This window comes from Pteropus medius, unplaced genomic scaffold (assembly GCF_902729225.1).
Source record: "Pteropus medius unplaced genomic scaffold, Ma_sr-lr_union100, whole genome shotgun sequence".
Lineage (NCBI taxonomy): Eukaryota > Metazoa > Chordata > Mammalia > Chiroptera > Pteropodidae > Pteropus > Pteropus medius.
The window spans coordinates 23,301,225-23,315,583 of NW_024354875.1; the positions used below are offsets into that span (position 1 = coordinate 23,301,225).

The window sequence follows — 14,359 nt, forward strand, 5'->3', positions numbered from 1 at the left end:
AAAAAACAAGAGAAAATCAGTTACCTTAGGTCTAAAGAGAAACAATCTACTCATTTGATCAACAAATATCTATTGGACACTTACTATGCCCAGGTAACTGGAGGGTGCAGAGGATGCAGAGCCCCTTCTTAATACTTGCACAGTTGCAGAGTAAGGTGGATTTAGACATAGCCTACCTCCACAGAGCAGCCCTTTGTGTCTCACGCAGGAGAAATTGTCACACTGGCAGTAAGGCCCATAAATGTTTCCATAGGGAGATAAGTGGCAGATGCACTGTCCACAGTAGCAATCGCCTCTTCCACTGCACGAGGGATGATCCGGGGCCTCCTTGCAGGAATCTGTGCTCAGCGTGTCCTCTCCACACTCGCAGCGAGGACCCATGTAGCCGGGGTTGCAAGCACACACCCCACACTGGAAGGAACCGTTCCCATTGTGGCATTTGGAGCTGTTCACTTCCACTTCTTTCTGACAGTCACAGTTGCATTCCGGAGTAACAAGTATTTCTAGGGTGTCCCCCAGCCCCACAGGCTTTATAATGATGCGCCTGCTTCTTCTCTCACAGTTTGGTATACTCACAGTCACATTAAATGAAGCCTGGAAAAGAAAATACCGATTATCTGCTTCTATCCACCAAAATGCATGAGAGGAAACAAAGCCATATGGGGATCGGCTTTGCCAAAAACATTTATTGGGAAATCTTTGAAAAGTGCTTTTGGGAGAAAAAAAAGAAAGAAAAGAAAAGCGCTTTTGAAATTCTTAAAAGGTTCAGTGTCGGTACATTAAGGTAACTTCTGACTTATCCAAATATTTTGTTCAGATCATCTATTGGCCATCTACTTACTGTGTCTCCCACCTTCATGTGAGAACATTTCTTTTGATGTGAGAAGAAGGTCCCGTTTTTACAGATAGCTGTGAATGACAGGTTGAGTCCTTCTGTGTCTCCTGATACTTCCAGTTCCACCTCAGATCGTAGTTCCTTTAGTAAAGACATAACAAGATAAATGAAGTCACGACCAAAAAATATAGCCAGAAGAAGAATCGAAGAATCATGTTCATTAAACTAAAAATGAATAAAATTAAATCGAGTCTAAAAGAAATTCATCGTATCATCAAGCAAGCAAGCACAACACACACACAATTGTATTTTATCGAATCTAAGACATCATTGATTATAAGATACACCATTATTTTACGACAATCTATGACAAAATACTTCAAGATTATTCTGCACAATATATGAATACATGCCAACAGTCTAACACTGCTTCGAAAATTTTATCCATTCTGAGGTCTGGCAAATTCTCCCGAGTTGCATTGCTTGACATATAAAAAGGAAATTCTTTTGCTTGTTCTTAGTAACAAAATATAACAACAGCTTCCTTTTCTTCTACATATCATCATTTCTCAGGTCTCATAAAGCAGCTGGTTGTCGCTTTGCAAGGAATACAGAATTGTAGTCATTCTTACCACAATGAATATTTACTTCACTGATATCAATTTTATACCCTGCTGGTCTGTTTTGGTACATTTCTACATATATAATTTTTACTTCATTTTTATATCAAATCATAGTACGCACTTTTGAAGGTATTTTATTTTATTTTATTTATAATTTTTTAAATATTTTTAGGCGAGGCAACCCTTGGTTGACCTTACAGATTGCAAGGACCTTGTCAGTTTACAATCCCTTATTTTTTAATTTTTTATGCCCATAGCACCTGGTCTTCCTAGGTGGTCTCCCATCCAAATACTAACCAGGCCCAACCCTGCTTAGTTTCCGAGATCAGACGGGATCTGGCTTGTTTAGGGTAGCATAGCCGTAGACTTGAAGTGCATTTAACAAGTTGAAGTGACAACATATATAGTTACGGCCAAGTCTACACATGTGCAGGCAATGAAAACTACATTATGACTTCTGCTCTACAGACAGCATCTGTAAGACATCACTAAATATAAAATATATTCCAATTTGGGGGGTATTAAAATGTAGAAGAAACTGTGCCTTGAAATCAATATTGAAATTTATTGACTACCTATTGTAGATTTAGTGTAGAGTCAGGTCTGGGGGAATGCGTCTAAGACCAGATTTCTGCCCTCAAGACAATTATCATCTTACTGAAAAACAAAAACAAAAACAAAATGGAACTAAGTGAAGCAATTAACATATAATGTCAGTCAATGTACCATTAAGTTAAAAAAACTGTATAATACAAATGAGGGTTTGAGACAGTTTGGAAAAGAGAGTGGTCAGTGAAGGTTGAAGTATCAGTAGACTGGTCCTTCACAGTTGTGTTGGATTTAGATTTGTGGAGGGGATGACAATGGTATTTCGGATAAAGGGATCAGAAGAGAGAAAGCTCAGTGCCAGGAGTAGAGAACAAAGACAAGGGGCTCAGACCAAGCCAGCACAACTGTCCTGGGAGACACCAGACAACAATGAGCCCTGTAGTTTAGAGAGATGAGCTAAGCCCTGTGGGAAATATTACTAGAAGCTTTTAAGCAGGGGCCTGATCTACTGAAAATAAGGCTGCAAGGAAGTTGTCTGAAGATGTGTGCAGAACAAATTAGCTGAGGGGATAGGAAGACTCGAGTCAAGAAAGCTGGGATGTTGTTGCATTCACCTTGGCCTGAGGCGTGAGGATCAGGAACTGGGGGTGGTTGGTATATGTGATGATGTAGATTGAAGAGAGGTAGACTAGATATGAAGTCATGGTAGAGGGAGAGAGAAAGGCAAGGTTTTTCAGGAGGAGGAATGTCAAGGAAGATGGAAGGGAGAGCTGTTTTGGAGAAAGCTAGTGTTACTATTCAGATGTTATCTATTCCTTTTTTTTTAACAAAATAAAAGTCTGTTGACATTGCTCTTAGTAGTATTTTTGGATATATCGCCTCAGGCAAGGGAAAAAAAAGAGAAAACAAATAAGTGAGACTGCATCAAACTAAAAAGTTTTTGTACAGCAGAAGAAACCATCAACAAAATGAAAAGAAACCTACCAAATGAGAGAAGGTATATGCCAACAATACATCAGATAAGGGGTTAATATCCAAATTATATAAAGAACTCATACAACTTAACACCAAAAAAAAAAATAACCCAATTAAAAAATGGACAGAGGACCTGAATAGACATTTCTACAAAGAAGACATACAGATGGCCAACAGACATATGAAAAGATGCTCAACATCACTAATCATCAGAGAAATGCAAAATCAAACCATAATGAGATATCACCTCACACCAGTCAGAGTGGCTATCACCAACAAATCAACAAGTGTTGGCAAGGATGTAGAGAAAAGGGAACCCTCGTGCACTGTTGGTGGGATTGCAAATTGGTGCAGCCACTATGGAAAACAGTATGGAGGTTACTCAAAAAATTAAAAATAGAGCTGCTTTATGACCCAGGCTTTATGACCTAGAACTACTTTATTATCCCAAGAAACCCAAAACACTAATTTGAAAAGATATGTGCACTCCTGTGTTCAATGCAGCATTATTTACAATAGCCAAGAAATGGAAACAACTTAAGTGTCCATCAATAGATGACTGGATAAAGAAGAAGTGGTATATGTATGCAATGGAATATTACTTGGCCATAAAAAGAATAAAATCTTACCATTTGTAACGATATAGATGGACCTAGAAGAGTATTATGTTAAGTGAAATAAGTCAGACAGGGAAAGATAAATACTATGTGATATTACTATATACGTAGACTCTAAAAAACAAAATAAGCAAACAGACAAAACAGAAATAGACTCATAGATACAGAGAACTAACTGATGGTTGCCAGATGGAAGGAGAGTTGAAAGGCTGGGTGGAAAAGTAAAGAGATTAAGACGTACAAATTGGCAATTACAAAATAGTCATGGGGGATATAAGGTACAGCATAGGGAATATAGTCAATAATATTGTAATAACTATGTATAGTGCCAGGAAGTTTCTAGACTTATCAGGGGGATCACTTGTAAGTTTATGAATGTCTAGCCACCATGCTGTACAGCTAAAACTAATATAACATTGACTGTCAACTGAAGTCGGAAAAAGATTTTTTTAAAAGTCTGTATTTAGGGGACAAAACCAAATTACTAAAAATAAAAGCAAATCAAATATAAATAAATTGTAAAATATTATGAATTAAGTTATACTTTAGTTCATCTAAAAGGATTTGAGTCCTTATATCTATTTCATTGCTGGGATTTTAAAAACATATTTAGCTTCAAATTTTCCTTAAGTACAATTTTGCCAACTGACTAATAAGATGACCTTGTCCTCCTCCAAATTCTAATTTGCTGGCTGTAAATTCTAAGTCACTCCTTTTCTCTGCTTTTGTATTTTTCCCATATTGTCACTCTTTCGGTAGATCAACACAGGCTAACTTTTCAGAATACGGTTTTCATCAGAGGTTGAAATGTCATTTCTCAGTCCTAAAGATATTCCCATCATGTTTTAAGATTTCAAATTCTGCCAATTTAGCATTAAAATTTACTATTTCAATCTGTTTCATTTCAACTAGTTACATTATAAGTTTAGCATTCAGAAAATATTTATTGAATGTCCACTATGTACCAGACACTGTTCTAGGTGCTTGGAAAACAACAACAAAAGAAAACATTAAAAAAGCTGACCTTTTGCAGTTTATATTCCAGTGTGGGAAGACAGAAAAGAAACAATTTAATAAATAAGAAAATTGTGTAACACACTAGAAGGTGATAAATGCTACGGAAAAAGTTAGGGTGGGATAATGAAAAGTAAGAGAGTGTGTGTGCAGGGGTTGTAGGCTGCAGTTTTGTTTTGTTTTGTTTTGTTTTTGTCTTTGTTTTTAAAGTAGATTAGGATTCATTAAGAAGGGGACATTTCAAGGAATTGAGGAAAAATTAGTCCTGCAGATGTCTGTAAAAAGTGTTCCAGGAAGAGGGTACAGTCAATGCAAAGACCCCAAGACAGGAACAAACATGGTTTGTTCTGGGAACAGAACAGCAAGGATGCCAGGGTTGCTGTACTGGAGCAGAGGGATAGGAGAGCAACAGGAGGTGAAGTCAGACAGGTAAGGGGGTGGAGGGGAATAGATCTGGGAGGGGCCTAGCAGTCCATTATGAAGAATTCAGCTTGTACTCTATATAAAAAGAGCAAACAGTTATCTACGGAAGAGTGATATGAACGTATTTAATATTTTTAAAACAAAATTCTAGCTGTTTTGTTGAAAACAATGTAGGAAACCAAAGGTAGAAATGAGAAGTAGCATTTAGGAGGTTTCACAATAATTCAGGTGAATGGAGATGGTGGCTCTGACCAGGATGCAAGCAGTAGAGGCAGTGACTGAATTAAATTCTAAATAATTTTGAAGATAGAGCCAATGAGATTTTCTAATGGCTGAAATTTGTAGTGTAAGAGAAAGAGGGGAGGGTGAGTCAAGGATCGTTTCAAGCTTTTTGGCCCTAACAAATGGAAAGATGGAATTACCATCAATTGAGAAGGAGAAAACTATCTGTGAAGTATGTCTGAGAGAGTCCTGGTTACTCTCCTGAATTACCAACTAACATAATACAGCCTGATTGCTGAGACCTGCTTGAGGTCCATGATCATGAATTTAAAGTGAGACCAGTTAGCATGAGCATATGTTTTTCCTGTTCTCTTTCAGCAGAGTGAGAGCACAGTTGGATTTAACTAGGACCATAGCTGCTCAAGCAACCTCAGAGGAGCAATAAGGGGCAGGGGAGTTGAGGGTGTGTCTAAGGAATGACCATAACAATTGAATTTAAGCTGAGGTTCCTGGCAAGAGAAAACATCAAGAGGATGAGGAACTGTAACAAAGGGGTGTGGGGGTCAATTAATCGGAGATCCTAATGGGTTGAAAGAAATGTTAGGGGAACTAGCAAGCAGTGAGCTGAAAAGACAGGAAGTGGAGGTCAGGAGATGGGCTGCATGTAGTTGAGATTATGAAAGAGTTTACTGGCAATGGTAAGGTTTAAGGAATGACAAGAGAGTGAAAGTATGAAAGGGTAATTAAGTGGGAAGGGGGTGAGGTCATTTTAGGACCAGAGTTCAAGAAACTGAAAGGTCAGGGTATGAGTAAGAATATATATATGTATATATGTATATATGTATATATGTGTATATATATATATGTGTGTGTGTGCGTGTATACATATACATCATATATACACTTACACATACATACACACACACTTAGACTGAAATCATCAAGGATTAAGACACGTATAGTATTGAAAACAGTGACACAGTGAATCAGGAGCTGAATGAGAAATGAGGGATATGGCCTGAAAGTCTGTAGATGACCACAATTAGGCAATAGTGGGTGACATAATTTGACCAAAATGAAGGAAATCTAAATATTGGTATAAATGAAATATCATATTGCAAATTTCACCAGTAATATTTTAATGTAAATTTCCCAAAGGATAAAATATTTATTTGTGTATTTTATCATATCTTTCATTTATTTATTGAGCATCTACTATGAATCAGACAAAACAAAACAAATCAAGTCACTTCCCTTCTGAAGTTTAAATGCCAGAAAAGGAAATTCCCTCGGGAGCACTAATATTTCAGTTTTTATTATGTAGAGAGCATTAATATCTCAATAGTTTTTATTATGTGGTTAGGGAAGGAAGGAAATTAGTGAATGATGGTCAGATGAATACACATCTGGCATTTAAGAGTTTTTTTAATGTCAATATGGCACTGTAAAATATTGAGCAGTGGCTCAGAGTCACTAATTATAAACAAATTGCCTCTGCCTCACTAGAAGTCAGTCAGAAGCGTTCTCTGTTTTCTCTCGATACATTCTTTCCTACTCTTTTTCTTTATAAACTAAAAAGAAATCCAGTCTATGGATCCCCATATTTTAAAGCCCTTTTAGGATACATTTAAAAATAACAAATAGAAAAATAATTTGAACAAGTGCCAAGATCTGTTGCATATTTCACCCAGTGAATCACAAAGTTTCAGTTATAATTCCAGAGCAAGATTATTTAGTATGAGAAAATAGACACGTCTCTGTATTTGGAAGCAGTAAAATGACACGAGATTCACTTCAAATGTGATTTCAACTACCCTGTAGGTATGTGAGTGATTTGAGTCCATAAAGTGAGACATAATCTCTGACTGAGCAAGCACAGACATGGAGGAGGCTGGTCGGACAGGAGGGGAAAATATTTTTGATAATTTACTGTTTTCTAATTTGCTTAATTCCTTTGAAGATGCTAGTGACCAACACTTTTCAGAGTGCTGACTTAAAGAAAACCGAGTGTGTTCTAATTAGATGATGATTGCTGTGTGATTTTATTTGATTTTACACATTAAAAATTTTAATTATTGCATAAGGGGGAAGAAGGGTTTTTAGTATTTCGTTGACAAGCTTTCCTGTCCGGAAGAATTGCAAGCATGAGCTAATGTGGTGGTTAATTTTTCATGTGAGCTATGAAAACTGAAGTTTCTGAGGATATGAGTGAAAAAATAAAAACATCCTCCAATTTTAATGAACACATCTGTATTTTATTCTGAAATGAAATATATTTGAGAAAGAATACTATGCTTTTCCCACGCAGGGTGAGTTTCAAAATTGGTGGGGCAATGTCAAAATTATTAGGGAGTTTTTTCAAAATACGTAGCTCTTCCTTCGCTTAAAGTTCTAAGATGTCTGTGAGAGAAATCTGGACATACCTTTTTAAATTTTTAAAAAGTTTCCAAGATGATTCTAAAATGTCATTTACTTAAGGAACACTGGTTCAGTATATGTTAAGTATTGGCATATATATATATATATATATATATATATATATATATATATATATATATATATTATATCAGATTTAGTTGTAATTTTAAAACATCGAAAATTAGAAATTCATTTGTTATTATGTAACTACTGTTCAGAGCTTTAAAGCGTTATAAAAATTTACTTTTTAAATTCCTGTCCTTATTTAGAGCTTCATCACTCAGTGTGTGTGTGCATGAGTGCATGTGTGTGTGCGTGTGTATTTTTTCTTAGTAAGCAAAGGCAAGAATGGGGTACAATATTTAGGAACCAAAATAAAAAAGTGTTGGCAACTGGCCATCTATCACTGATGAATTGAGTTATGAAATGGAGATAAAAAAAAGAACATAGAGACCCTGTAAGGATGTATCTCATTTTAAAGGGAACAATTTTTTTCTCAAGTACTAATTTACAAAGCCAAGGCAAAAAAAAAAAAAAGTGTGTGTGTTTGTGTAAAATCTCCAATGGAAAATTTCCCTGGTTCCCAAAAGAAGAGAATCTACAAAGTGGTACTCCTAGTACGCTTTGTGTCTTTTTCCTTGGGTTATGACTCGTTGTTCCTTTTGAGAATTAAAATTTTGCAGGTGACAACACTGCTGTTGGTTATTATTATAAAAACAACCTCAACTTTATATTCAGGGGTATGATTTTTCTACCTTTGTCACCACTTCTCAGGGAGGATATCTGCAAATAAAGTGAACAAAATGTATATATTGGCTGCATTAATGCAAAGAGATTTTCTGCATGAAGCACTCTCTCTACCAACAAATAAAAATGCAGTTAACTGCCTAAAACACATCTTAGTTTTTGAATACCAAAGAAATAAAAAACAAAATAAGCCAACTGTAAAGTATCATACTTCATAAGCCGAGATGATCAGCTGGAGAATGTTTCCAGAGTCTTTCTGAAGTAGCCCTACTGTAGCTCCAGGAATGAGTTTTGCATAATTCTGTAAACAAAAAAGAATATGTCAATCTTTGCTCGCTGTAAGAGAGAAATGTTAAGTGTGGGGTTCGGCCTGTAGGTTGAGATCACCTTTATTTAACTGGCTGGGGGAGACAGGCTCTTGATAACAAACAGGCCTTTCTCCTGAGACTGCAGCTCTGCCTTATTCAGCTTCCTGCACTCAAGCGAGAAATGGCCCAGCCAGAGTTGCCACTGGGGAAATCTAGTGTCAGTGACTGCCTCGGTCTAGGGCTGTGGTTTATATCACGGCAGGAATCAAGTCTCAAATAATCATAACCTTATATAATATCTTCTTGTCATGGAGCATTCTTTATCCAAAAAATTCTGAGCATACTACCAGGAGCCATCTTCTCTTTTTTATAACATTGTGGAATCCGAGGTTTGGTATAAACGGCCCGTCACCACTATCAAGTTTCTGTGTAAGTCATTCAGTCCAAGGGTTTTAACTGTCAATCGCTTTTGATGGAGGAAAGGAGCGAATTATTTGAATGCTTACTGTTAACTTGCCCTTTCCTAGTGGTAATGAGCACTCTTTTAGGATGTCAGCACATGCTGGGATTGGTTGGAATCACCCAGAACTCAACACGATTGAATGAGTCAGAACCTAGCTCCAAACCATTTGCATCCTCCACCTACATTGCTTCTCTTGAGATGTCATTTCCACCTGAAGAGATGAGTTCACCAACACTCCACATGGCCAGGGATGAGGCATTTCAAAGAAGGGTATTTTATAGACAGTCGAAAATTACCTCGCCTTTAAGTTTTATGTTTTAAAACTATTTTCAAATAAAAAGTTTACTAAAGTATACAGTAAACTTCCCTGTCTTCTTAAATTAAGACTCTCAAGCATACTTTGACTTTTTTCTTGAGGAAATAGTCATACTTATCAATATTAACTATAGCTTTATAATCATCAAAGGCTTTTAAAAATCCATGGGTAGATCACACCCATACCAAGTAGGCCCGACGGCTATGCTTTTGCTTCTTTTATTTGTTTTTAAATAGTTTCTATTGTTTCCTTGTTAAGCTATAAGTTATCGCTCCCCTGCCAATTCACTCATTTATTCATTTACTGTTGCATTGACAACATCTAATAAGTAAGCTTAATATACTATGAGACATCAAGAAGAGAGAAACACTCTTTTTGTCAGCTGCGGTCTTCTAAGCTGTTGTGTGTTGTGAAATCAGATGACTGAATTTATTAGATTGTACATAGAAAAGAGAAATAAGCTTTGAGTGAAGGATTCAGGGCATCTCCTGTAGTTCAAACATAATGATATCTTATCTTATTCCACAGAAGACAAATAGCTTAGGAAATACACAAAACTAATTAGAATTAATAATTATCATTAATTATAATTGTGATACTAAATAAATAAATCAGGACAAGCAGGACGAAGCGGAGAAACAAACAAAGCCAGGGTGATGTTAGAACACGAACGTGTTCTGGGAGTCCTGAGCACTTGCTGGAGGTGGGTACCTGGGTTAAGTCCAAGCTTTCTACACTTCTTCTATTAAAAAGATGGGCTTTGGTTTTAATTTGTGGGTTTTGTAATGTTCCACTTATGATCATGATAGTGTTTCAGTTTGAAGTCGATGGTCTGAACTCTTAAAGGTGTCAGTTGTCACTCTGCCGTGAGGCTGTTTTATTATTAAAGGGGCTGTGGGCAGGAATCCAGGTAACATTCCTCCCATTGCTCCATGCTCCACATCGCTGCCCAGTGAAGGCGGGCTCCACTCCGATTCCCCGAGTCAGGTAGAACTTCTCAAATACGGGAAAGGCACGGGAAAGGCACCAGTTCATCGATTTACCTATTCAAATAAACACATGTCAAAAGGGCTGTGAAGCATGAGACCTGCGGTTAACAGCGAATACCTAAATAGGAACTTGAATTTCACTCAAGTGGAGCCAGAACGTGTATAAATTTGGTCCCAGAAGAGAAGGCAGAGGTAATCGTTAGAGCTTGACAAGGAAAGGTTTAGATCCTTTTGAAAAAGAATTTCAAGGCTCTTAACTTTGCATGAAACTGCTATCCTTTGGTCAAATAAGAAATCTTTTTTGAGATGAAGGCAGAGTGAACAAATAAATAGGGCTTGATGAAGGTAGTTAAGAACACCAAGGCAATCAGAAAAAACCAACCTTGCAAACATGAGTGAGAAAATCAACCTCAGGAACTCCTGGGTGGCATGGTGGAGAGGAGGGAAGTAAAATCTATAATTAGGATAATCCATGGACAGATAACAGGGGATTCAAGCCCAAGAAATTCAAGCCCAAGCATAGGAGTTTGCATTTCTCATCAGCTCATGCAACATCATGTTTTTAGACTTCATAATTTCTAATATTCAAGAGTCATCTTTTATAGTTACAGTGCTATATAATTTATCACATCCAAGCATGCAAAAGCATCCTTTTTCTAACATTAAACATGTTTAATTAGGACAATTTATAATAGCACTTTAGGGCTTTAACGAAAGAAAGGCATTTGACACATGATATTTACAGTAATCATAACACTACAAAATTTAAAGTGTAATTTTTTTACAGTATTAAATCAGGACACCAAATTGCCCATGGTTCTAGTTAGTTATTTGAAATGCTTGCAGGGAGGGGGATCAGTATCAAGGAATTAATTAATAGTTTTCCTCTACAAAATTGTCAGTGTTTTCACTCGGTACTGCTATGACTGCCAACTCCTTTCTACTCTCGCTCTAGTGGCAATCAGCAACTAAAATTAATGCTAAACCACTTGTCCTAATAGCCAAACGCCAAATGTCATACCACATGCAGGATCATGATTATGCTTTAGGAAGTGGATGGATTTGGCTTTGTTAACCAAGAATTAACCCAAAATCTGGAGGCCACTTGATGCAGTGCTTGTGGAAAATACCCATTACACCTCAGCCAACGGGATACCAAAACTGTTTTCAGCCTGTATTTGCTCTCGGGAAATCTTCTGCTTGTCAAGAATAGAAGATAAGAAATGAACAGAGGGTCATTTAGCGGGCAGGCAACAAAGGATACAGAAGAAAGGGACCGAATTCACACCTGTACACTCTGAGCTCCTCTCAGAGACTATCTGCAAGTTTGGTGCCTCTCGGCGTCTGGCTGCCAGAACCAGCTGTCAAATGTGCACGCCTGCTTGGCTAAGGTCAGAGAACCATGCAGACACATACCTGCTGGCCGTGGACAGGACATTGGTTGGCTTTTTCTTAACAAAGACCCAGGCTGAGGGCCTTGGCAGACCCTTGGCTGCTTTTGGTGCTATCTTGGTGTTCTTATCCATAGAAGGGATGGCTCCTGACATTGACCTTCCTTCCCACTTTGACTGTACGTCCTGTTGCATTAAATCTCATCTTCACGTTCAGAGCCTGTGCTCTCGGTTGTGGTTTAGTATTAACTGTATCCTTCCTGGGCATTTTGATTGGGTTTCTGCCTTTGATGGTGACTCTCCTGGACCATTATATGCTAGACTTCTGACATTTCTGCTCTCATCTCAAAGGCTCCTTACCATCTCAGACTCATTAGCTACCATTTTGTACAGACCACGCCACTCATGCTTCTCATCGGAGGGTGGGAAACAAAAGTTGACTTGCCATATATCTGCTAGCCACATTTTAATAAATAATTTGTAAAACCAAATATTTAGAGCAACCTGCTGCTTCTCTTTAGGCTCTGTGCTTGCTTAACTCTTCATTGAAGCCTCACTAATATCAAGGGGTTTTATGCTCGGCACTATTTATTTTCAGTGTTATATTATTAACTGATATCAGTGTTTCTGATCTTAAACTATACTTACTGTGTTTTGGTAAAATACGTTTACTAAATGGTTGGCTTGTATAGAATGACAATCTATGATGTTGCAGAATCTTTTCGCAAATATCTCTCTAATCTCACACAGTATTCTTTTCATCATTCCCTTTTATCTCTTCATATAGTGGCTCCTGTTTGTGCATTCTCTCCCCCTCCACACACACTTTAAAGGTAGTATAACACACATGTTATAACACATGTACAGTGTTATAAGTAATAAGTATACAATCCAATGAATACTTAAAAAGTAAACAAGCAAATGTAACTGCCACCAAGATCAAGAAATAGAACATAATCAGCACCTTGGAATTCTCCCTTTATTCCAAGGTCATTGCCTCCCAGTCATTATCTCTCCCCTAAAAGCTTAACCACTATCTTGACTTTTATCACTACAGAAATCAGGGGGGTTATCTTTGTTGCCTGACGAGAAACAAAAATGTGTTAAGTATAATACCAAAAGCACTGCCTATAAACAAAAAGATGGATAAATAGGACTTAAAGTTAAAATGTTCTGTTCTGAAAAGATGCCTTTAAGAGAGAAGGAGCCATTGAGTGGGAGAAAATATCTGTAATACATGCATTTGATTTGGTGCCAGACTATGGAAACACCTTCTGCATATCAACAAGGAAAAGACACCTTGATAGAAATAGATATGCAAGTGGCAAAAGAATATGTGAAAAGGGTCCAACATTATTAAATCATTAGAGAAATATAAATTAAAAGCACAATAAGATGCCTGTATGAATCTCTTAGAAGGGCCAAAATTTAAAAAAAAAACAAAAACAAAAAACAACCTTACAATTCTCTTATGCACTTCTGGTAGGAGTCTAAATTGGTAAAACTTCTTTGGAAACTGGCAGTAGCTACTAAGGCTGAACATGAACACACCTTATGACCTAGCAGTTCCACTCCTAGATGTATCCACACAACAGAAATGAACCAGTGATATATAACTCTATTGAGACAAACAAATGCAAAGAGAGACATTTATTCTCCTTGTCGTCAAGATGATGCTTGTGGGTAATCAAGATGTCACCTAAATCGGGAAAGTGCAGGTAATTCTTAAAAGGTCTCAGATCTGTCAGGTGTTTGGCCACAAGGAGTAATCAGTTTCTACCTGGTTTCCTTCTACTTGGGGATGAACTCAAAAAATGTCTCCACTGGGCAAACTCTTCAGCACTCACAGCACAGCCTGCCTCCTTCTGAATCTCTCTCCTTCCTCAGGAGCCGCAGTTACCAATTCAAGGGTCCTCACAACAATATGGAAAGATTCTCACAAGCTTCCTGACATATTCCTTGGGGAAGCACCTCCTGCCTTTTGACACATTCTCAGATACCCAAGCTCCTGGAGCATGTGTTGTCATGAGGTCTCTGGGACATCCTTGGGGAAGCGGCAGGAATGCCTGAGGAGGAGACCACATTGCTTTTTATCTCCTCTGTTAATCTCCTTATTCTGGCGCAATGAGCCCACACTGTAGACAGGTCTAAAGGTGCCCAGAACTCTCCTCCTAACATCATCTAGGGAAGAATTGCTAGAGTTAACACTCGTAATTGGCAGTGTCATCTTTTTCATTCTTCACAGAAGCTCTGTTATTTAGGTACCATTATTATCCTTGTTTTACTGCAAAGATGCTGGGGCCTAGAGAATTTAGTTAACTTGCCTGAGGTCATCCAATCAGGAAGTAGTAGAGCTGAACCCACCCACCATGCTCTACCTTAGGATCAGCTCTCTTCACCAGGCCACTGGTGGCAGGTACCCAGCAATGACTGTCCTGGTCTAGAGATGTCATAGGTGAGCCTGAGAGA

At 37.7% G+C, this 14,359-nt stretch overlaps 1 protein-coding gene, 2 long non-coding RNA genes and 1 pseudogene across 14 annotated transcripts in view; 1 reads left to right on the forward strand and 3 right to left on the reverse strand.

Moving 5' to 3' along the window:
• The window catches only part of ITGB6 (integrin subunit beta 6), a 118,432-nt gene that overhangs the window by 27,318 nt on the left and 76,755 nt on the right, over positions 1-14,359 (reverse strand). For all 12 annotated transcript variants that reach the window (XM_039855641.1, XM_039855640.1, XM_039855650.1 and 9 more), the window contains 3 exons: positions 8,635-8,724; positions 842-976; positions 177-594 (listed from right to left, as the gene is read on the reverse strand). In XM_039855641.1, the coding sequence (XP_039711575.1) occupies positions 177-594; positions 842-976; positions 8,635-8,724 (643 nt within the window). The remainder of the gene's footprint in view (positions 1-176; positions 595-841; positions 977-8,634; positions 8,725-14,359) is intronic.
• Positions 1-14,359, forward strand: part of LOC120597019 (uncharacterized) — a 55,007-nt gene that overhangs the window by 7,612 nt on the left and 33,036 nt on the right. The gene's annotated exons all lie outside the window — the stretch shown is intronic.
• On the reverse strand, positions 1,707-1,825 carry LOC120597299 (uncharacterized; annotated as a pseudogene).
• On the reverse strand, positions 9,914-14,117 carry LOC120597020 (uncharacterized). The gene is made up of 2 exons (XR_005651308.1): positions 11,916-14,117; positions 9,914-10,553 (listed from the first exon to the last, which is right to left on the reverse strand). It is a non-coding gene; the product is annotated as an uncharacterized LOC120597020 (long non-coding RNA).